This window comes from Rhea americana, unplaced genomic scaffold, assembly GCF_003343005.1.
Source record: "Rhea americana isolate MKP2758 unplaced genomic scaffold, rheAme1 scaffold_7, whole genome shotgun sequence".
Classification (NCBI taxonomy): Eukaryota; Metazoa; Chordata; class Aves; order Rheiformes; family Rheidae; genus Rhea; species Rhea americana.
The window spans coordinates 9,968,819-9,992,848 of NW_028186867.1; the positions used below are offsets into that span (position 1 = coordinate 9,968,819).

The 24,030-nt window shown below is 37.0% G+C and overlaps 1 protein-coding gene across 1 annotated transcript in view; it reads left to right on the forward strand.

Moving 5' to 3' along the window:
• The window catches only part of TMEM131 (transmembrane protein 131), an 83,492-nt gene that overhangs the window by 53,100 nt on the left and 6,362 nt on the right, over positions 1-24,030 (forward strand). Inside the window, exons 19-37 of the mRNA XM_085321541.1 lie at positions 2,266-2,418; positions 2,565-2,640; positions 2,743-2,860; positions 3,845-3,983; positions 4,094-4,203; positions 4,588-4,654; positions 5,916-6,067; positions 6,701-6,843; positions 8,109-8,295; positions 9,520-9,705; positions 13,191-13,349; positions 13,896-14,509; positions 18,292-18,467; positions 19,540-19,667; positions 21,109-21,233; positions 21,388-21,546; positions 22,312-22,483; positions 22,804-22,925; positions 23,019-23,115. Of these exons, the coding sequence (XP_085177667.1) occupies positions 2,266-2,418; positions 2,565-2,640; positions 2,743-2,860; positions 3,845-3,983; positions 4,094-4,203; positions 4,588-4,654; positions 5,916-6,067; positions 6,701-6,843; positions 8,109-8,295; positions 9,520-9,705; positions 13,191-13,349; positions 13,896-14,509; positions 18,292-18,467; positions 19,540-19,667; positions 21,109-21,233; positions 21,388-21,546; positions 22,312-22,483; positions 22,804-22,925; positions 23,019-23,115 (3,083 nt within the window). The remainder of the gene's footprint in view (positions 1-2,265; positions 2,419-2,564; positions 2,641-2,742; positions 2,861-3,844; positions 3,984-4,093; positions 4,204-4,587; positions 4,655-5,915; positions 6,068-6,700; positions 6,844-8,108; positions 8,296-9,519; positions 9,706-13,190; positions 13,350-13,895; positions 14,510-18,291; positions 18,468-19,539; positions 19,668-21,108; positions 21,234-21,387; positions 21,547-22,311; positions 22,484-22,803; positions 22,926-23,018; positions 23,116-24,030) is intronic.

Sequence of the window (24,030 nt, forward strand, 5' to 3'; positions counted from 1 at the left end):
TTTCCTACTTCACAAATTGTTCTAAAGCCTTTGGTTATTCTTAAGGTCAAGCTGTCACACCTGCAGTCTCACAGATCACTTCTTATTTATCTTTAGGCACTTCATTTCCTGTTATTCAATTACATGGTCTCATCATTATCTGGATATTTATTACACTTACTGCTGTATTTGTAACTTCATCTATCAGCTGCTCTATAAGCCTGTGACAAACTGAAATAGCTAATTGTTCATTTCTTTTTCTTTCACCATAGATGAGGCAGTTTGTTTTCTGTATCCTAATTTCTGTCAAGATTGTTATCCTTGAACCCTGCAACAAAATACTTTATTAAATGTTAGGCCATAAAGTGTTTTTTCTCTTTGTAATCTCACCTTTATTTTGTCATCTTTTCTCACTGGAATAACTGAAGAACTTAACATATTAATATATTCCTAAGATTTTGGTTGACTTGGGCTTTTTGGGGGGCGGGGGGAGGAGACTACTTGTATTGCTGCATTTTTCAGTCTCTGTGACATAACTTTTTTGTTATCATCTTTCTTTCAACCCCAGAGTGCTGTAATTTTTCTTTTTTTTTTTCTTAGTAGAGTTAACTGTTTCTAAGTCCAGTTTTCAGAGTTCTCTAGAAGACCGTCAGCATGGCATTCATAGTGTGTGTTGTCCTTGCAAAGAGAAGTGTTTTGATTTAAGTAGATTTACTGTGCTAACTTACACTTTATAATGATATTGTTAGTTTACACCTTTCTTGACTGTTTTCCCTGAAAAAAGCATATCTTCCAGAACTTCTGTGCTAAATATCATTGGTCTGGGGTTTTTGTTGTTTTAATTATTGAATGGTAAAATCTTTCCCCTTTATCTGTTGTTCGGTGTTTTAAAGCTGAGTAAGGGTCTTAGTAAAACCTTGTTTGTCCTACAGTTTCATAAACCTCTATCTTACCCAGTTGATGGAGGCTCGTTACTCGTGCTGTTCCATAGGTGAAGCTCAGACACTGTCATGTCTACCTCCTGTTCAGTTTAACAGTATAATACTGTTTAGCCAAACAGTCTTGTGGTTTCTTTCCATCTCCATTTGCTAATATTGAGACTGTTTTGGTGTGTTACTGAGGCCACATGGCTCTCTGAGGCCACAGTCAAAGTTTGAGCCTGCAGAAATGCATCTCCGCTTCAGACCTTACCTTGAGAAATTGATTTAAGGGAACTTTGAAACCTCTTCTCCTGTTCATTAGAAGATATCTTGGACAYTTAATTTGCTTGTATTTGTTTGCTATAAAAGGTGAAATCTTGTTACAAATCTTGAATAGCCTTTTTTTTTTTTAATTTATCTTTTGCTCTGTATTCCTCAGAGCTGGGGTTTGAGGTAAGGTGAAAAAACATGACCACAGAATCATTTACAAGGGAGGTCACACTGGAGTGAGTTTGAAAAGGGACAGGGAAGGAGGAGCTCAAGCATTGTAACGAGCCTAATAATAATACACATTTAAACTATGCATTCTGGGCTAAAAAGCTAAAATAATGCTTACTTCAGAAGAGGAGGCAGAGTGTAAAGTAGTGGGAAAAAAAAACCTTTCTTTTGTTGTTATTGTTTTGATTTGGATTTTTTTTTTTAGTGCTTTATTAGCTTCTATTATCTTGATTTCATTGGGGATGGGAGAGGGTTGTACCTTTGGGGGGCAGGTTTAGCTCAGTTGGTCAGAGCATGGTGCTGCTAATGCCAAGGTCACAGGTTCAGTCCCTGTATGGGCTTTGCTGAGGGTTGGACTAGATGATCTCCAGAGGTCCTTTCTAACCTTACCAGTCTATGTTTTAAACCATGCTCTGTCACCTGGAATATTTGTAATCCGCAGCTTCACTCTTATATAATCCTTTCAGATTGTTTCTAATTTGTAGGAGCTATGTACTGGATCTACTATTCTAAGAAGCTTGTTTTCTTTTTGTATTAGGAGGTTTCCTAAGCAAAGTTTTCCCTTTCCTTTCCTTTCTGGCACTTTTTTAACATAAATTCTTTAAATATAACTGTCGTCCTCTCTCTCCAAAATACTTTAGACCTGCTAATTTTGCAAGAGGGGTGAACTGTATTTGGAAGTAAGTAGAGGAAGGAATGCAAATCTACAGAAACCTATCTCAAAGTGATAAAAGTGGCTTTTGTTTAGATTGCATGTTTTAACTCTATACTTAATATTTCAATTCTGCCATGGTTTTTGTCAGCCTGCATAACTAAACAAAGGTTCTACGGAAAAATATCATACGGCTGTATTTCATCTTTTCTTTAGGGAAAAGTAGTCCACCAGAGCCTGAATATTATGAACTCCTTTTCCCAGAAAGTGAAAATACAGCACATACGCACCCTGTCTGAAGATGTGAGGTTCTATTATAAGAGACTAAGAAGTAATAAAGAAGACTTAGAGCCAGGAAAAAAATCAAAGGTTTGTTTATGCCTTATTTGTAGAAGTTCTCTTTCATATATAGCAGAAGTGAATTTCTGTGATTATCAGAAATGTTTCTGCTTTTGTCTTTGGTTATTAGAGTTACCATGCAGTTTCTTAATTGATCTCACATATATATTTTGCAGATTGCAAATATTTATTTTGACCCTGGTTTACAATGTGGGGATCATTGTTATGTAGGATTACCTTTTTTATCTAAATGTAAGTAACTTTCACATTTGGAATTAAAAGATAAAAATATTAATTTTCTACTTAAACTCTTCATGTAAAATCATTGTTTAAAAAATACATTCTAATTTAAAGCGGAATCTAAAGTTCAGCACAACTTAGCAATGCAAGAAGATACATGGGATTCTGACTGGGATTTGCATGAGAACTTGTTCAAAGGCTGGATGGAAATAAAAGAGAACTCAAGTCATAGGTAAGTTATTTTACCCTAGCTACTTCCTCAGCAACTAAATCACAATATAATTCTGTATTATATATAGTCAGTATAAAATACAGATTTTTCATATTGCAGTGTTCTTTGAGTGAGGGCTGAAAAGAAGTTAACTCAGCGTGCTCTGAAAACTCTGTAGAGAAAAAGCTTAAAAAATAAAAATCTTGTTTCRATAATGGAAATAGTTGCTCACACCAAGTGTGACTAACTCACAGATTTGTTTTGGGTTTGTTAAAATTTAGGCATATACTTCTTGTATCCATCACAACTAGAGAGCATCACATTTGCTGTTCGTTACACATACACAGTCACAGTATATTTTGGGGAGTATTTGGGAGGGTGTTTTGAAAACAGTTTGTAGTAGGGCTTTTTTTCTTTCTACTTGTTATACCTTTGCAAAAAAATGGTCAGTCAATTATTGTTACATAATATCTCTTGATATTTTATAATACATCTTGGGTTATTTTCATTTACTGATTTGAGTCGATCAGATTTTCAAATCTGCAACAATAAGAGCTAGGTACTTTCTAACGAAAGATATGATTTCATGCCTCTATCCAGAGGGTAGTGAAAGAGAAATGCAGATGCTGCAAAATTTATGATAGTATACGTTAAGTCCTACCATATTTTCTGCTCATCTTCTTCCTTAAATAGGCCCTAGTAGAGTTTAGAATGGATAGGTGTTGACAACAGCACTTAAATAGCAAATATCTTTGAAGTATTTGGATTGATCTGCTCTAGCATGTTTTGGGGAGTTTTTTTTGTTATGTTTTTTAATAGCAGTGCATACAAATAGAGTTCAAATGTTTTTCTTGCRTATAAACATAATGGACTGTGCTATTTTTCAAATTAATACTGTTTTCAGGGTGCTTTTAAAATTTTTTCTTTCTCCAGACTTGCTTTTTTTCCAAATTTTGGCCACTTTTTTTTCATAAAGTAAGATTTTTTTTTTTAATACTTTTTCAGACCGAATGCTGTATTTGAAGTAGACACAGATCTTCAGAAGGATGTCCGGTTGAAAGTCACAGCAGAAATGGCCTGGCCTTCCATACTCAGTTCACCACGCCATTTAAGCTTCCCACTTACCAATACAAACAGTTCATCAGTAAGTTATTGTGTTAATAACATCTTTTTATAGGGACTGTATTTTTCATAACTATTTGTAATAAGAATTAATCCAAATGTAAACTTTACAAAAATTGTGTTTCTGATTAGGAGGAAGAAATTTTTCTAGAAAATCCAGCTGACATTCCTGTGTATGTTCAATTCCTTCCTATAGCTCTGTATTCTAACCCATCCACCTTTGTCGATAAGCTATCGGAACGGTAAGTATTATTTTAAAGTACTCAGTGTTTCCTCGCTCTACTGCAAAATACGTTTTACAAAACATAAATGCAGTCCTTCGCAGCTGTGCTGGCAGTTACAGTATTGGCTGCTTCTAGAATTTGGATCATTGGCCCCATGGGAACAGAATTTAGGCTGATTGTCACCGAAGGTACCTCTGTATTCTTTCGTTGCTGGCCATCTGTTAGGGAAAGCTGCTGAGCTAATGAGATGTTCACGTTTTTTCCTTAGCTCGACGCGTGAGGGAGGAAATAAGAAAAATCACATGACACTTTCATCTGTGTATTGTTCTGGTCTGTAATATATACAAATATGTTATGAACTCCTCTAATTTGGAGAGGGAAAAAAAGATATTTTTGTTTCAGGTTTAATTTGAGTAAACCAACAAATTTCAATCTGAAGACTCTAGAGTTCCAGGTCTTCAGAAACTGTGTAAGTATTTCAATAAATTCTTTAGATATTGGGCGTGGGGATACGCGTTTAAAAAATGTTGGGGGGATTGTTAAAGTGTTCCTTCAAGTTTATTATTACTGCGTGTGAAAAATGTGATATGTATATTAGATGTTTTCAAGGAAATAGTAAAAGTAGAGTTTAGTCAAATGTAACTATTATAGTATCACTTTCACTGTATGCTTACCGTGTAACAGGATTGTATAAATTACGCAAGAACTGTATTGACTCATTTTCTTTAGCACAGTGATTGCTGTTTCTAAAACTAGCTGACTATTAGGTTTTCCATTGCTTTGTTCTTCATTTTAAAGTTACTTGAAATTTTGTGGAAAACCTTAAGTATATACTTTTTTTTTTTTTTTTTAACAGGTCTTGCAACATCCGGAACACTTTCTTTTCTAATCTAATATACATTCATTTCCCCCTCCATTTACAGTTATTGATTAGCAATTCAGTGCTTGCACTGAGACACATTTAGCAAAATACCCTGCTTTTGATAGTTCTGCTATTTCAAATTTGCCTTTTTCCCTCTTTTCTTCCTTTACTTTGCAAAGGCAGTATTCTGAAAATGTTTTCATAGTGGAACATAGAGGATAGAAAATGATACATAATGGCTTAATGTTAATTTAGTGTTAGAAATATATACATAAAAAAATTTCTGAACTCTTACAGCGTGAGAGCTTTATGAATCCACATGTAAATACATTCACTGAGTTGCTGTGGTCTTTTGGTTATTAATAAGCACAGCTGGATTAGTAATAAATAGAATTTCTTGTCCTGTCAATTCTTCTCTGGTTAAAGGTAGAGTATTTTTAAGATAGAAGTGTCATGAAGATAATTTCTGAAGTAGAAACCAATATTTTGTAGAGAAATAATTTAGTATTTGTCACAAAAAAAAAACATGTTATTTTGGCGCAAGTAGCAAAGTTAAAGCTCTAACATACTTTCCTTGTCTGATCCAAATCCAGTTGCCTTTCAGGCCCTTCAGGTTGTATGAACTACTGGAGGGGAAAGTTCATTTCRTAGTAGACCAGCATAAGCTTATGTATGTATTTTAAGGGAGAAGAAAATGGTCTCCAGTTAACTTCTAACTAAAAAGCTTTTGTGTAATCACTTCATTGGGTAGTACACTTTTTTATGACAAAATTTGTTTTTTTAGCTAAAGTAATATTGGTTCATTAAATACTTGTAAAAATTTCCTATTTTAAAAGTGCTATTTATTTGTTTTCCCTACTGTCTTAAGGTCCAGCCACTGCAGAGCGCTGTAGGACTTACAAAGGGCCTGGCTCGGCATTCAGTTTTAAGCCTAATATTAAAACCTGGAGAGAGAAAATCTGTCAAAGTAAAATTCACTCCAGTTCTTAATAAAACTGTTTCATCATTAATTATTATCAGGTATGATAGCTATTTCTGAATTGAATTTGAGCTTTTGATGCTTATTGCTTGTACGTAGGGTCATATTTGGGATCAGCTGTCAATAGGAGATTACCACTTGTACAAGAGTAAGTGTACAATCATAGATGACTGGATAAACGGATTTTGTTAAAATGTAACTATATGTTTTACAGTAGTCAAATTGTATTCAGTATATACTTCCTGGTATACAGATATAACCCATTATTATACTTAAATTCTTAAAAACATAATGTCTTGAAAGTAGGAGCTTAGTTACAGGTGCCATTTGCAAGATCCAGCTACAATTTGCATCTTACTTGCAAAGAGGAGCTCTGTTTGAATAACTGCATTTACTGTTTGAATGAAGTGTGGTGCTTTTAATACAATGATAACATACAAACTAGAATAGTACTTTTTCTTTGTATGCTTTGTTGTTATTTCTTGGGCTTTCTTGTACACACTGTATATGGAACTGTGCACGATTTTCTTCCGTACTGTGGGGAATTATCTGTGGTATTGCTTGTATCTCTGCCTCTAGGATTGAGATAACTTCATAGTCTGTAGAGATATTTTCAGCAGCAGCGGATTACATAATCTTTTATGAATGTTTTTCCCCATTTTCTGTGTACCTAGAAATAATTTGACTGTAATAGATGCCATAATGGTACAAGGACAAGGAACGACTGAGAGCTTAAGGGTTGCAGGCAAACCTCCTGGTCCAGGAAGTTCTTTACGCTTTAAAATCACAGAAGCATTATTAAAAGACTGTTCAGAAAGTGAGTACTTCTTGAACTACTGTAGTGAACAGAAATGCAATGATGTTTTGCATGTACAACTTAAAATGTATGTGTGGAAACAATTCTTCCCTCTTCTASTGCCCTGTAAATTTAATTCCTTTAAAAATATTAAAGTTACTTCTTAATTAAGGCAAAAAAAGAAGTATTTGACCTTTTTCATTTTAAGAAGATAATTAAGAAATCTAAAAGTAAAACAAATGTCCTTCCCCCACTAAAATTCAAGGCCGAGGAGATGGAATTCTACTGGGATAACCTCTAATTCTTAAATATAAGTAAAATTGGATCATGACTGCAATTTTCTATGCATTTTTCCTGACTCCTTCAGAATCTGCATGTACATGGCTAACAGGATAAGGGGTAGAGTGAGTGAGTTCTTTTATTAAAAAAAAAAAAAAAAAAAAATCAGTTCCAGACAAATTCTATTCTGTGTTCAGGGGGATTAGGAATGTCATGAGATTTGTGTGTGTTTTGTTTTGTGCCCCAGCTTCTGAGAGGAGGGCAATAGAATAACTGTATTTCCAAAGGAGAACTGGTAAAGGAGGTTTAGTCTTTAGTCTTAACTGGTATTAATATCTACTCCATTACTTGTGGATTTTTAGACATATTTATAAGGTGTCATGTTAATTGTCTGAGATTTTTCTGCTTTGGGGGATGAGTAGGAAAAATTCAAGAGAAGCTCAGTCACTATCTCTTACACATTGTAGCTTAGGTACTTTTTGCTCTTAAGATATGTGTAGCTTCAGCACTGGGTGTCATTTTTAAGGCACAACCTCTAAGATGATATCAGTATATCTATATGTTATGTARTATATCGGTTCTCTATTTACTCTGTTCTCAAGAGAACAAAATTATCTCAGAAATAAGTGTTTTAAATTTACTAGTGCTAGGACTTTGTTCACAGAGTACGACTGTACTATGCAGTAGCTCAAATTGTTTTACAACTTACACTGTTTCCTCACAAAAAGGCTTGCAAAAAGTCATCTATCAGAGGTTTAGATGGTGTTTGGTGCCTTCCCCGCAGTGAGTTAGTGCTCTGGAATTGTACAAGTGCTCCCCCTTGATGGTGATGAGAACCTGGCTGCAGAGATCTGTTCCTGCAGATTATCCAGAGACATTCACAGGCCTGCCTAGTCCTCCCTCCTGATGCAGCGTTGACAGAGCTGTCTGTTCTGCTTTAATTTACAACCATAGTGAAGGATATCAGTTTAACATAATGCTAATTACTTTGTTCTGTTTGTTTCTAGAAATGAAATTAAAAGAACCAAATTTCACACTGAGAAGATCATTTAAAGTGGAAAATACAGGGCAGCTGCAGATTAATGTGAAATCTATGGAAATCAGTGGATACACATGTGAAGGATATGGATTTAAAGTAGTTAACTGTCAAGAGTTTGCACTAAGTGCCAATGCTTCTAAAGACATTGTCATACTGTAAGTTTCTTTTTTCTTTTTCTTTTTCTTTTTTTTTTTTTCTTACAGTCATCTGAATGGAGTCTTACCTCAGGAATATTGTATTACTTGTTCTATCTTGAAGGAAATCTGTGTTGGTTAAGTTCTGGGGTGTTTCATATAAGATATGAAGATTCTTTTCTTATACAACTTAAAATATGAAATTTTTCCTCTGCTCTTGTAAACACTGTTTGGTTTTTTTCTTAAAAAGAACTTAAAAGATTTCATGACTGACTATAGTAGTATTTTTGTCACTATCCAGTAAATATAAATTACTGAGTTGGAATAGTACTACTRTACAGCTTTTTATGCATTTTCTTCATTTGGGGTATGAACGCATTTGAGAACCAGATTTACRTTTTTGGTGCATTGCAGTATATGGAAAAGAGTCCTTGGTCTAAGGATTATTATCATAATGTATAGCATTTTAATCTTGGAAATTTGTTCTGTTTCCGTGATTATGATTAATTCTGCAAATTTATAATGTAAAAGATGTGCACAAAAAAAAACCCTTTAGCATTGCTTGGATTTAAGGCTTGAATATTTAGAATATGCTATCTAAAAAGTTCAGAAGATGATGCTGTTATATAAGAGGATATTACAAGATATTGCAGACCATGAAACTTCACTAGTATTTCTGCAACAGAAACTGCAGTCCTAATTGTGATGAGACAAGAACATAGTGGTGACGTTTTTTGAATAGGCATCCAGTTTTGATTGAACTTAGTTTTGTTTTAAGGTGAATGTTTAAAAACTTTACAGCTAACATTGTTATCAGCTCTGTTGCTTAGTTACAGCTTTGAGTTATACCTATACCTCTCTATACGTAGATCAGGGAGGTGCTTATAAGCATAGTCACTTGCATCTTAAACTATTTGGAAGATGAGCTTAAGTATTTTTACTTAATGGTAAACTAGGTAAATTTAAAATATAAATTTTTTCCTCTGCTCATGTAAATACTGTTTGTTTTTTTTTCTTTTTCTTAAAAAGAACTTAAAGATTTCATGACTGACTGTAGTATTGTTTTTGTGGATGTGGATGATCATTAGTCATACTACTAAGGCTATTTGTTATAAAGGCTATGACTGACATCTCATTCAAATAATAATTAGCATTTTTTAGAGAATGACGCTGAATAATGTATGTTATCTTGAACTTTCCTGTTTTTCATATGAAGTGTTCTAACGTGCTTCATTTTGTTTTCAGGTTTACACCAGATTTCACTGCTTCCAGAGTCATCCGTGAATTAAAATTCATCACTGCAGGAGGCTCTGAATTCGTATTTGTCTTGAATGCCTCTCTTCCATATCATATGTTAGCAACATGTGCAGAAGCGTTGCCCAGGCCCAATTGGGAACTCGCRCTGTACATAATCATCTCAGGAATAATGAGGTAGTGTATCTATGTTTGCTCTTATCAGTGTATGTATGTGGAATACAGCTGCTTGCATACAGATTACAGAGAAGGTATAAAAGTGACAAAGTGTGTTAAAAATAGCATAAAATAGTGAGGTGGAAAAGGAGAACAGATTAATAAAAGTACTGTGGATTTAGTGCAAGGGCTTAAAGATGAGAAGTACTAACTTTTTCACTCAAAATGAAACAAAATAATATACTTATTGCTTGGGCCCATTTCCTTAAGTAAAATATATTTATATATACTCTCCTGTTAACCCGAGTAATGTGGGGCTTCGGTTTTTTGTTTGTTTGGGGGGAAGGGTATTTTGGTTTAGTTTTGTATTTTGGGTGCGTTGAATTTTTGGGGGATTTTTTGTTTGTTTGTTTGTTTGTTTTTTGATAATTAACTAAGCCAATCTTGCATTAAATTAGGTGTTAGAATACTGTAGCTACATTAGAGGCTGAAGCATCCCTTTTGTAGGGTTGTGCTGTAGGGAAGATATGAGACAGTGAATTTAATGAGCTTAACAGATACTATGGATGAATTTAACTGTGCTGTCATATGTATGTGACAGACAACTGGTGATACTAATAATGGGATTTCTGAGAACCTGGAGGACATTGTTCCTGACATGAGCACTCAGGGGTTATGCAGTACCATATTAGTGCACTTTTCTTTCAGCAAAGAGAGATATTAGGTGTGAGAGAGATTTGAGATGAAAATTTCACTGCATTTGCCTATTCTAACCTCTGCCTATTTTTATTTCTTGAAATCAGAGGTTATAAACAATGCCTACCCCTTAATCTCCTGGATGTGAGACATGTTCCCAAATGCTTTTATCTAGAGAAAACCCACTGTAGAAACATAATCAATAACTTCATTGGCATTAAACTTGTATTTTAGCCTGTGAAATGGTATGCTGCTGTAGATGCCTGTGATGAAAAAGTGGTTTTCCTAGGTGGTGTGAATCTGAASGATTATTGTTAGCTTTGTGACAAATCAAAGGTGTAATATTCCTGTACTCTTTTTTTAATTAAGATATTGACTCTCCCAGTGTGGTATGGTATAATACGTAAATGAAATACGTTTCTTGGGATTGACAGAAGAAATGGATAGAGAAGCAACATGCTGCTTTTTCTTTTCTGACTCTTCAATGCTTTCCTGAGTAATGCGCTGTTTATTTCACAGTTTTTTTTATTCTTCTGTATAGTTGCTAGAAGTTCGTGAGCTTAATTTCTGTTTAGTTCATTGACAGAGTGAATAATGTGTTCAGCTCACAAGTGTAGTTCTGGAGAATTTTGTACGTACTTTATTTGTGAATTAAACTTTACAAAACAGTAGAGAATACTGATCCTTTTATTCACTCTGTCTTTTTCCTGCAAGTACAAAACACCCTGGTTAGCAGCAAATTAGAGGGAAAATTCTAACGTGACCTTTTCAGAATGTCCCAAGCATCGGGACTGGGGTCTCTAGCTTTTAGGATGTCATAATGTGTAGGGATTTCCTAGCTGCCATTAACACACTTCTACAGAGGGCARTGTTGAGGAATAAACAATTTGGAGAGTTTGTCTATCTTTTTTKGGGGGGGATAAGGTGTTATTTATTGTTGTCTTCCCTAAATCACTGTTGTTTTGGATAGTTACCATACTTGCGGCCTCAAATATTGAAAACCAGCTAGACAGGTCATGTGCAAACACAGTGCAAGAGTCGATCCTTTTTATGAAGAACTTTCCAACCAGACACATGCTCCAGGTTATAACTGTGAGGGGAAAGAGAACCATGAAATTCTCTGGTGTCTAGACCACATTATCCCCACTGTAAGGTTTCTTAGAACAGCAATAAGAAAATGTAAACACTGATTTGTTTTGCAGTGTATACAACTCCAGACTAGTTATCTTCATTAAAAAAAAAAAAAAATTGCCAAGCCCAAATCACTACGGTTCCTACCTCCCCCAAATCAAAAACAAAATGCCGTTAAAAAGACCTCGAAACAAGAGTTTGTTTTGTTTTTTATTTCCAAGTTGGTACTCAAGTTATCAAACCAACAAAGCTGGCCTATCTAAAGGGAGCAGAGCTCTTATCCAGCAGAGGAAGCGAAGCCCTCAACGTGACTTTTTGCTGCAACTCCCTTGTCCAGCCTCTGCCGACCCAGAGGCCAGTGTCGAAGCACTGAGGGGAGCAGCGTGGGGTTGAAGTGGAAAGTGCCCACCAGACTCTCCAAAGCCCCAAGCCCTGCATCTCCTAAAGGCTGTGTGGCATGGCTGATGGAGTTGTGATACTCCTGTTGGTATCGGTCTTGCAAAACTTTCAAATAGCATCACTGATTATAATCACCAAGTGAGAGAGATTATGCCTTATTCTTTACATCCCAAAAGAATAATATTTCTGATGGTGTGGGAGTCGAGGCAAACACTGCCCTCTTGAATAAGGGGTTGTGTGAGCTTGTGTAAAATGATTCCTCTGCTGCTTTAGCTTCTGTTGCTTGCTAACCTCTTGGGCAAGATTTATCTTGCCTACATTTTGCCATCTGATTATGTGTCTAGAATCCTTTTAGTCACTGGGGCAGGGGAGGAAACACTGAAGTATCTGTAACCAGCAGAGATGGTCTCTGAAGGCCATATTTATATTTCTGGTGATAGTTGATAACTCAGAGGTGATGCCTATACCAAATTCTATTAAACAGCTGCAATTAAGTGGGGGGTGTCTCACCCTTTTGTGTAAATTGATGTTGTTTTTCATACGTTTAGCTTACAAAAAATGGCAGTCAGAAGTGGGAGGAGAGCATAAATAGGAGTTGTAAGTTTGAAGTTCCTTTCTCATAAACTGTCTGGAGTAATAAGTAAGACAATCTTCATCCACCTCTTCCCCCCTCCCTCCCCCCCCCAAAAAAAAAAAAAAAGAAAAAAACTTACTCCTATTGGAATATAAAGTCCCTAGCACCATGATGAGTGTCTCCACAGTGGTTTTCTCGCTTCATTCAAAAATACAGTTTACTGCAGTGGATTATACAACAGGCAAACTCCCAAACTGTGTTGCATCAGATGAAGTTAGTTGTAAAACTCCTTGAAGTAATACTCTTAAACTTGTTCTCTGAACAACAGTACGTTTCCCTATGGAGAGTCTCTTCCTTTAAAATGGAATTGTACTGGCAATCTGTKAGAGCTGCTGACCACCTAGATGCCATTTTAATATTTCAAATATCTTTCTTTTTTCCTTTAGATTAGTATTTTGGGGAGTTGCATGCCTAACTTGGGTTTCTAATTTTTACTCTCGTTGTCATTGATGTTTATATCATGCTAGATTATGTTTTTATATTTCTATCAATCATAAAGTTGTGATTTGGATGMAGTTCTCCTTTTTAGGTTTCCAGCACATAGTACAGTATACAAACATTTTGTCTTGTATGTCTGATTAACTTCCTTAACCTGAAAATTCCTCAAAACTGAGAAATACTTAATTGCCTCTCTTCTCCTCCATAGTGTCCTCTTTCTCTTGGTAATTGGAACAGCCTATCTAGAAGCTCAAGGAATTTGGGAGCCATTTAGGAGACGTCTATCCTTTGAGGCGTCAAACCCTCCCTTTGATATGGGAAGGCCATTTGATCTCAGGAGAATAGTTGGAATTTCATCTGACGGAAAGTAAGTATATGTTTTTGGTGGGTGAATTTAGTATTATTATTGTCATTATTATTATTAGGCCAGTTAAACAATAATACTACTCTTTAAAATAGCTGAATAAATAAAGATCCTTTTGAGAGAAAAAGATAGCAAAGCATAAAAAGATAGATAGATGCTGTGATTGTGAGGAATATTCATCTTTTTTGTAAAAACAAACAGTAAAATTTCCTGTTAATGTTCTTGAAAGTGAAAGATGTATGCTACATAAAAATTTCAGGCCAAATGTTCCTAGCTTTGTAGTTGTAAACTGAAAAAGCCTTCTCTCTTCAGTACTTCCTTCTGCATATATATTGACTGTCCTTCTATTGTGTGTTTGTTCATATGTGCAGTGAGTAAGTGAATGGGAAATGGTAAATGCTACTGACTTGTCAAACAAGTTTTAGGCATTTTTGTTGATTATATGCCAAGAACTGCATAGCTGAAGGTTGTTTTGGACCTAGCAATATTTTTTTCATGAGGATGAGTAGAGACATTGTAGAGTTTACTTAATACTTTTTGTTCTTCCAGCTTGAATGCGCTTGGGTCAGATTCTCATCACAGTTCATCCAGAGGGATCTACGGAGCAGGCAGTTCCTCTTCACGATCCAGTGCAGGGAATCACAAGCAATGCAATGCAACAGCACACCTTCACAGCAATAGAAATGCACCCGACGTTGAAAACATCAAATCTAAAAACAGTTCAAACATACCTAATAGGACTTCAGCACAAGCAGCTTCCACACAGTCAGCGAACAGAGCGGGCCCCTTTATCTTGGATTCAGGTGCCACAACTCAGACGGGTGCCACAGCTCAGACTCATGCTGCAGGCAAAAGAGCCAAGGGTACAAGGCAGAACCAGCAGCTGAGCTCACAGCAGGCACCAGCTTCGGCAGAGCAGCCCCAGCAGCAGCCCCAGCCGCCTGGGCCCCAGCAGCAAGAGCATCAGACTGAAAGTGCTTTGCCGCAGCTACCACTTCTCAGCCCGCCTCAGGCTGAATGCGCCAGCAGCAGGAGGCACAGCTCAGAGGATTCAGATCTCACTGGGCTCATAGAAACTATGGACAAAGACTTTGACCACCCAGAATCCCCCTCCCCAGATGTGTTTACAGAGCATCCCCCATCTCCACTAGCAAAAAACAAAGGTAATACAATTCTCCTTTTTTAACAGGATGATTCAAATGATTCATTTTGTAAGCCACGGAACAAGATTTGATCAACTCTAAAGGTCATAGTTTCGTAGTGTGGAAGACTTTAGCTTCTCAGCTGTTCCCTGGCCTCCTGCATGTGTCTGCRTGTCTTGAACACTTCCTTTATCTATTTTATGGCACTAAAGTTCTCCATGCAGTGCTAGGCTCTGATTCTTTTGCAAATTTTTTGAAATATTTTGAGGAAGACAAATGTGAACATTTAGATTCCTGACCTGACAGAGGTCAGTTATCTAAAAGGRGAGAGGTGTTTTTAACTGCAACTCCTTGGTCTTTGGATTAGCATCTTTCCCTCCCATGCCCGCCATTTGGATTGGGGCTGGGGAACAGAGGGAAAGAAAAGGAAGTTGCCCTAGTGTTTTACGGAAGCTGAGACAGAGAGAACCATTATAAATCACTGTTGTGTGGTTTAGGAATGGAATTCTTCATGCCCAGACTTGCAGTTGTGATAGAAATCCTTGATGTCAGGTGGCCAGCAAATTAATGTGTGGTGCCTGTGTTTATAAATTGCATTCATCTTTGTATGCGGTTAAAGYTGAGTTTGAATTACTTATGCATCTTTTCAATTGTCTAATGCTTAAAACAATTTATTGAATTTCATATGTTAAATGTCAGTTACTTTCCTCCTAAAAATACTTTGATAGAGTAGAACTTATGATGCTTTTTTGCATTAGCTGTTTCAGTTGTGTCCCAAAATTACATGGTTATAAATGTTWCAGATTTAATCATATTTAAAAATTTTTCACTTTTTCTTAACAAAAGTAATGTACAGAAACAGTTATTAGAGAAGTAGTTTAGGAAAAGAATGCTGGGAAGGCATAAAAACCCTGAAGCATCTGTATGATCACATACTATGCACCACAAAAGAGGAAAGCACTTTTATATGTTAGTGATTACAAAGCTTCAGTCTGTTAACAGTAATCATGAGTACAAAGTTATTAGATACTTACGGATGGATGTGATGTTGCATCTGGACTTTTAAATGAGAAATTCTTAAGTGAAGAGAAGTTTTGGAATCCAGCTGAAATACGCTACTTTTATTTCTGGTTTAGTTTTTTTTTTTTTTTTTTCCAGTTTAGACAAAGGAATATGGTTAGGGGAATTAATAAACAAGTCATAACTCTCAAGATTAAGTATCCATTTCATGAAAGCTAAATGGTATTCCAGCAGATGACATGACCGCAGGTAGGTTTCATGGGCTACGTCTACATTAGCAAATAGTGCAGTAGTGCAGCTCTGTAAAGCAAAATGGCTGGTGGTGAGAATCTGGCACCTCTCTGTGCRCGCTTGAGGGCTCCTGCTGTGGACGGATCCAGTCTCCTGGACCACATGCCYGAGACGGTTGGGAATGCTCCTGGAGCACATCTTCTGTTTGTAGTTTATTCTGAAAGGAAAATAGTTCTTGCACTCCAAGACAGCAGGTGTGGACAATTGAGAGCTTGCTTCGAAAGCACATTTTGATCCAAATAAAYGTTTGTAGCCAGAACAATTTCTGGCAGTTTGTGTATTAGGAATTTGTCTTAACAAATAGTTGCTCCTAAGTGTTGCTAGATTGTTGTTACTTTTTCCAACCATATTTAAAGGCATTTTCTGGAAATACATGCTTGTCTCTTATTTGTCTATCAATTTCAAAAGCAGACTCAAAGATGATAAAATATTAATTCTTAATCATTTACACAGAATCCTTTTTTGCTATTTTTCTGTTTTGTAGCTTCCTCTTGATTACAGATGCATTCAGATAAATCTACTTTTTTCCTGTAGCWGAAGCTTTGCATCATTTCATCTTTGACATGATATACTGATTGTGTAAATGTAATACAGTATGCATAATATATTTTGCAAGATACAATATACTTTGTAATTGAGATAATTATATTGACTCTTCATCTCAGATCARTAACTCAGATTTATTCACATCAACTTCTCTTTGGACAGACTTCATATGAAAAAATAACATTATCTGTAAACTATAACTAAACTCACAAAATCTTAGTGCATGAGACAAAACTTGCCCCCTTTTAGAAAATATAAAATTTTAGGGGAACTTCTGTTATCTATCTGGATCTACATGTACACACACTGTTTTTTTGATAGTTGTCTTTGACTAGCTTTAGCTGTTTATCTGAACGTTTGCAGAAGCAGCAGCTTCTGGACTAATATTGAATGTCATAATATCTTGCTCAGGATTCCAGTCCTTAGAGTTTTTTGTTTCATATTCCTAGTACTTGGGCTGTAGTGGAGTGCTGCAGAGGCTACATTAGTCATCTTTGTTCCACAGTTGTTTTATATTATGTCTTTATTTCATGCAAGCATTTCAAACAGATTTTCTAAAGATAAAATGTAAACTGTTTAGCAATCCTGAATGTAGACTAAATTTGACACAAACCTTAGAATGAGGCCTTCTGAAGCAARTATGGAATACCACCATTACGCCTGAAGCTGATCTTTAGAAAGTTTTCACACAAAGATCTTGTATTTACACTTTTATTTACATTCACATTAAAAGAACATTTTATCTGCAGTATTTTTGTTATTCTTCCTTGTATCAGTGAAAAACACTGATATAAATTATGTCTGAAAGAAGACAAATTTATACTGTGGTACAAATTTTATCTGAGGATATTTTGCCAAATCAAGTATGACAGCAAGTGTTGTATTACCAGACTGAATTCTGACATGAACTGGCACAAATCCCAGTAGGTGCTGAATCCACTTACTCAGCACTGCTTAACTGAGTCTTTACTTGACTGAAGTATTAAGACCATCCTGGAAGCAGGATGGAGGCACTGTGCAGCACATACGCACACATGCACAGAGAGAGAGAGCACCTAATTTGTACCCTTCTGTTTTGTCAGCCAGGATCTCTGGCTTGATACTGAAGGTTCTTAGACCTCTACATTTTGAACTTACAGTATGCTAGAGAAAGCATGGGGAGGGGGAAAGAGAATCAGTTATTCAAGTAGTAGTAGTGTTCAAGCRCTATTTTTTCATATGAAGATTGCTTTAGGAAAACTGATTAAGCACTCCAGAGTGTTTAATGTATTGTTTTCTCTGCTTTGAAATGCAGTAACACTTAAACGTGTCAAAACAAACTATTTTACAGTGAGCTTAGCCTTATCTCTTAAAATAGTAAAATCTGGAAGAAGAAAATATGTGGAGAGGAGAAAGTGTACTTGGGTGTGAGATTTTTATGCTTTTTGTTAGTGATTATGATTAGTGATCACTATTAATGATTGTCTTCATCTGCTCTTGGCTTACTGTAAGTTTTTTAATTGATGTGCATGCTAAGCAGTTCCTTTCTTCGTTTGTGAGGATGATAAAGCTTGCAGCAACTTCTAAAGATCCTGTTTAAAGCTTAAATCTAGTCTTACGTGATGAAATGATTGACTTAAACTTCAAGATGTTCCAAAGAAACGCCAGGAATACAGCAGCAAAGAATTACCTGTAGGCAGGTGTCCCTCGTCCATAAAACGGTAATGGAGATGGAGCTCGGGGYGGGCATAAATGTAGCTGTGGAGATCAGGGTTCTTTGGGTTTGATTGCTCCTGTTCACATGTGGTGTGAAGTAAATGTGTGGTGTAAACAGTTTGTTTCAGGACAGAGGACAAACTCAAACTTGCTTCAGAGGTTCAGCCATGTAGGTCAACCTCCAAAATGAAGTGAATTAGCTAATGTCAGAGTACTGCTGCTGAAGATCTGAAGTGTCCTTATCTCCCTAGGGAAAGGGAAAGTACTTCAGCGGAAGTCTAAGCCACAGAAGAAACGAGAGGAAAAGGAAAGAAGAGGGAAGGGAAAGCAACAGGAAGAAGAACTGAAGGATTCCTTGGCAGATGATGACAGTTCTTCAACCACAACCGAAACCTCCAACCCAGATACAGAACCACTTCTGAAAGAGGTACAGCCCTGCTCATAAATGGAGGCTCCTGTGTCTCTGCTGGGCAGATTGCACATTAAGGCAGCGTGGCGCTTTTTTTTTTTTGGAACGCAGAGTCCTTTTTTTCAACTTTCATTTACTCTAATCTCTAACAAAGAATGAATGTTAATTAAAAACCTTCTTTCACAATCTTTCCCGTCGCTTCTCAGGCTCCTCCTCTGTAGAAGAGGTGTATGAACATCGTGCCTGAATTGTGCAGGCTCAGGACTGAAAGGGCCTGAGTAGTGACTGTGGCTGAACACGTTACCTGTGTTCAGGGTACCGAGCTGTAGTAATCGTCTGTGTGTGTGTTCCTAGGCCATTCTATTTGCAGAGTAAAACACAGGGTGTGAATGCTAATTTTACCTGATGATTAAGTTGTATGCTAAAATCATGTATTTAATCGGTTACTAAGGATTAGTTCACTGGTGGTAACTTGTCAGCAGGTAGTTTAATTGCTTTGCTTATGTAATTGTGTACCCCAACGTTTATTTTACTTTTTTTACATTTAAATTTTTTTTGCCCTACATGCCCAAGGTAATTTTGAAAGTTAGTGTTTAGTTTGATCACCTTTTGCTTTTCAGTGTCCTCGTATTCAGAAAAAAAATAATTTAAATGCCGAAGTTGTTGAAAGTAGATAATCTTATTTTAGATGACCTGAACTGCATACAATAGATGRTTCATTTGTAAAAGTTGCATCTGTTGTTGCTGTGTAAAAGCAATATCGGTCTGAGTGCAGAGTTAGCATCTTTTTTAGCAGGCTTAGAGGCCATGGCCTGASAAGCTGTGGATTTGTAAACATCTGATTTGTTTGAAGCACGTTAATCTGCTTGCTGGAGAAGCAGAAACTGAAGTATCTAGTAAATCAGATGCAATGTTTTATAGGTATTCTCATCCAGTAGTAAAAAGATGCTTTCTATGCTGCAAAAACACTTAAYGGTTTTTGAATAGCTTTCTCTCCTCAGTCCAGTTTTATATTATGTGTGTTTTGATGCAAGAGAGACTTTTCGTTAAAATAACGTATCAGTTTAACAAAAATAAATGTCTTTTATAGGAGCCTGAAAAACAAAAGGGAAAAGCTACACCAGAAAAAAATGAAAATGAAACAGTTCAAGTAAAACAGAAAAGTAAAAAACTGCTAGCAAATATCAAGAAAGAAATCCCTGTAGATGTGAAGGCCAGGTAAGCATAGCAACATCCTATTAGTAAAGGAGGCATCATGCTTGAAGGGAAAATAGGCAGATAAAAATCTGTGCRTTCAACTGTTGTGACTGCCAATCTGGCTAGTGGCAACAGCAGCAGATAGCCTTAGGTAGCTTCCTCTGCCTTCTGAGTATCAGGGAATATCTCATGCTTGTAAATAAGAAATTATTTGCTGGGAATGCAGTGCCTTAATAAAATGAGGACTGGATCTGAAGAAGAAAATCAGGTTAAACAATGTTAAGGGTTTTGTTTGTTTGTTTGGGGTTTTTTTGTTTGTTTGTTTGTTTCTTTGTTTTGTAACAAGCATCACACAGACAAAATAAGGTTAATGTTTCTAGAGGAGCTTCTAGTGGCACCACAGTAAGTCAGTGTTAACACTAGTGCTATTAGATGCCCTGGGTGAAATGACAGGCAGGCAGTTTCCTTTTTTGTATCATAGTGTAAGATCAGTGTCTTGGGTATGTTGTTAGAGAAGGCTGCTGCCCTTTCCATTACTGACAGATGGTTAATTGTAGTTTACAGAAAAGGGGAAAACAAAGAACCTTTGTCTGTCTTAGTGCAGTTCATTCTGAAAGCACTGATCTGAGTGCCACAAGAGTAAACTTTGTAAGACTGAACTGGGATATATCAGCTTGTGTTTTCCCTGTTTYTGTAATTAATGCTAGAGTAGGCATGATTATTTTGAGTGGTTAGCAGACACTGCTTTTCTTCAAAATATTTCTGAAAACTTTGCCAGAGAAAATCTGCTTATTATTTTTTTTTTCTTACTGTTACCCTCTTTTCTTTATCGTGTAAATCTTAAGTTTGTTACATGTCACGGTATTCAAAGGCCCCACTGAGAGCTGGATTGGAATTCTTCTACAAGAAATAGATGAAATAATTCTTCCCCTAGAAAGCTCTCTGTTTGAGAGTATCAAATARCTGGAGGGAAAATAACAATTTATAGGCAAACGAATTTGGTGGTGGGTTTGATTAGTTTTATGTCATTTCTTAAGCGATGATCCTATACGTTCATGGCAATAGCATACCCCAGGGTATGTGATCTAACAAGAGAATGGGGAGAGCTGGGAAAAAGGGCAGTTGCTATCTCTTGCTTGGCTCTATATCAGTTAGGTTGTGTAATCCTGGAGCACTTKGATGAAAGCTACTCCTGGAAGGCTGTAATAAATATGTGGAGCAGTGTGSGTAGGGTACGAGCCGTGAGTTAGGAAGGATGCAAGGGTGGAGCTGCATGTAGGAGAAGTGAGATGACAGCAGAATTACGCTTATGAATAGCTTTGAACATGAGCTTACGCTTGACATAACAAAGCCACAGGAGACCAGACTTGTGTAAGACCATATGGCATATATATATGCAAAACTCATTCTTTCAGCACTTCAGAGAGCTAAAAAAAATAAATCGATGTCTGTTTTCATTTAGTTCTTTGGAATTGTCTTATACTCCCCCAATGGAAAGCAAGCAGCGCAAAACCTTTCCATCTAAGATATCTACACAGCACCTTTTGACGAATGGGTCCAAATCCAGAAACCTTCCAAAAACAAGAGGTAGTGTGAGGCATTTTTTGATGAATATCTGGCGTGTTACATTCTGTTTGTTTGCAACCCCTTTGGTTAATTTTGCTTAATTCTAAGTCTTGTTTGAGAAGAGACATGTTCAGCTTACTGTCCTTGGACTTAATTTTGTCTTTTGTTTTAATAGGTCCAAACAATAAGTTAATGGAGAGCAGGCCATCAGTATTAGCAAAATTTCTCCCTAGTGGTTCTGGACAGGAGCTAGGAAACACCAGCAGCTCAGAAGGGGAAAAGGATTCTCCACCCCCCGAGTGGGACTCGGTGCCACTTCACAAAACCTGCAGCTGTAAGTAATCATTAGAGGATGACGGAGTTAGTCTTCTGCCATGAATACCCATAGGCAGGCCTGACTGGTTTATAGATCATCTGGTCCTCTCTTCACTGCATAGTTGTGCYCCCGTTTTCTGTCAGAGGCCCCATATTGATAGTGTCTGGTAGAACTTGAGCGGTTTGAAAACGGTATGAGCAGAGCATAGGTTTTTCCGTAGTTTTTCAGCAATGACCAGGATTCAGCAGCTGCTGAGGAGGTTGAGAAAATGTGAATTACTGCTTGAAAACAATATATATTTTTTACAGCAAATAGGCTTTTGCTTAGTTAAGTCTGCTGCAGCTAGAGTGGAACCTAGTCAAATGATCCCTCCTTGAGAGGCATCACTGAAAACACCTTAGTGCAATGGTTAGTACACTACTATAAGCTTTTCTTGTTGCATTGTAAGTCTCCTGTGTGGGAAATGAATCACCTTCCTGTTGGTTGTATGTAAACATTAAGTTGTCCCTGTCCACAGGGCTCACTCAAAAAATGTTGAAAGTGCCATTCGTTCTTCCATGCTTATCAGTTTATCTTGGCACTTTCATTGAAATGCAATCTGAAAACAGGTAGGAAACCTGAGTAACAGTAGGTGAGTATCGTGGAGGGACCCACCTCTTCTTCTGGCAACTGGGAATAGCCTCTGTAATCATTCCTCATTTTGAACAGAAAGGATGCAGAGTTTGAGTAGCCTTTGTTATAAAGTAAATACTATAGGAAGATATTTTGTGCTTCCTTTTGTAGCTACAGACAACCTCTATAAGCTCTCTCTACAAACCCTGAACGCAGATGCTTTCCTGAAACAGCGACAGCCCTCGCCAACGCCTGCTTCTCCATCTCCTCCTCCTCCTGCATCTCTAGCTTTTGGGCCGCGAGGAGGCACTTACAGCAGCATTGTGAACAGCAGCTGCAGCAAGTGAGTCCAAATCTGCACCTCCTACTGATTTCACAGGCACAGGATATTTGCGTGCTTTGTATGGTGCATCTCCCTTCTCGTACACATTTCCTCTTCCTATGGAAACTGCTTTCTGCTGATATTACTGTGCATGTCTTACCATGCTGTTTATGTTTTCCTGGGGTTTCTTACAACTTGGTTGACTGGAGAAATGTGTGCTTACACCCCATGTGAAACTGTTATTACCGATTTAGTTTTATCAGGAATGCTAGCTTAAATTACTACCTTTTTATCAGAGTGCTAAAGTCCAAAAATCTTATTATCTTTTTTTTTAAACGTAGTGAAACAAAGAGCAAGCAGCCTAATGGTACCAAACACAAGCTGGCAAAGGCAGCTTCTCTTCCAGGCTGGAATGGTAACCCCACTTTTGCTGCTGTAGCTGCTGGTTATGACAAGAGCCCAGGTAATGGAACTAGTTGGGAGTACTAAATACTACTATATATTCCCTGAATGTTTTGGTTTTATACTTTTATTCGTTTTATGTATGTTGTTGCAGGTGGCAGTGGCTTAGCAAAGGTTTCACCAACTAAGACAGATGTTTCCAGCAATATCAGCATTTCCCACACAGTTGTTGACAGTGATGGCTCTGACAGGTAATTTTTGTACCTTTTGCAAATACCTATGCTCCTAGAAGAGAGACTGTAAGCCATTAATGGCATTTGTGAAGCACTAAAAGAGTTCAGTGGGGTTCCTAAAAACGTCTAGATTTTAAAGTCCTAGCCACAGCATCACTCACCTCACAAAAACATTTCAGAACATTGAAAGTAAAGGGAAGGGTACTGGAATGTGATGAGGTTTATTTCCCCCCCCCCCCCCATGCCCTGTAACTCGGCAATCTCTTGTTCCCATGCGTCCAAACAACAAGCAATTAGCTTGCCTCTTCCAGTGTTTTGAGGAGTGCATACCAAGGTCACTTGAAGTAGCTTGTAGGCAGAATTTCTGGCTATACAGCAGTGTCTCTCATGCACAGTTAWCACTGAGATTGGAATGATAGCTGCACTTTCTCTGATGAGTAGAAGCAGAATATAACCACACTAAGTCACATTCCCCAATGCACGCTTTGTTTTCTGACATATTTTTGCAGCATGTGTCTGCGTCAGTTCAGTTGTAAAACTCAGTGGGCATCTTGTAACTGTTCTGAAATAGAAACTAGACTTGTGTGTTTGAATATGTAAAGGAATTACTTTTCTGAGCAAGCTTTGTGGGTGGATTTTTGGTTTGTTTTTGTAAATGTTTATCACTGATTCCAGTTAACTCATCTGTATTTTCAAGAAACTTGCCCACAAASTACAGTGTAAGGAGTCATATGGCCTCTTAGCAGTTTTGATGCTAAATTTTTTCTGCTAGTCAAAAACACTGTGCTACATCTTGGGCTCTAAGTTTTCTGGAAAAAATGAGCAAAAGAGCTACTCTGAGGTGTGTGAAGCTCATCCTACAGGTTAAGGAATTTTTTCTCTAGAGTGATTTTTTGCTTCAAAGTAGATAAATTCACAGGAAAGGAAAATATA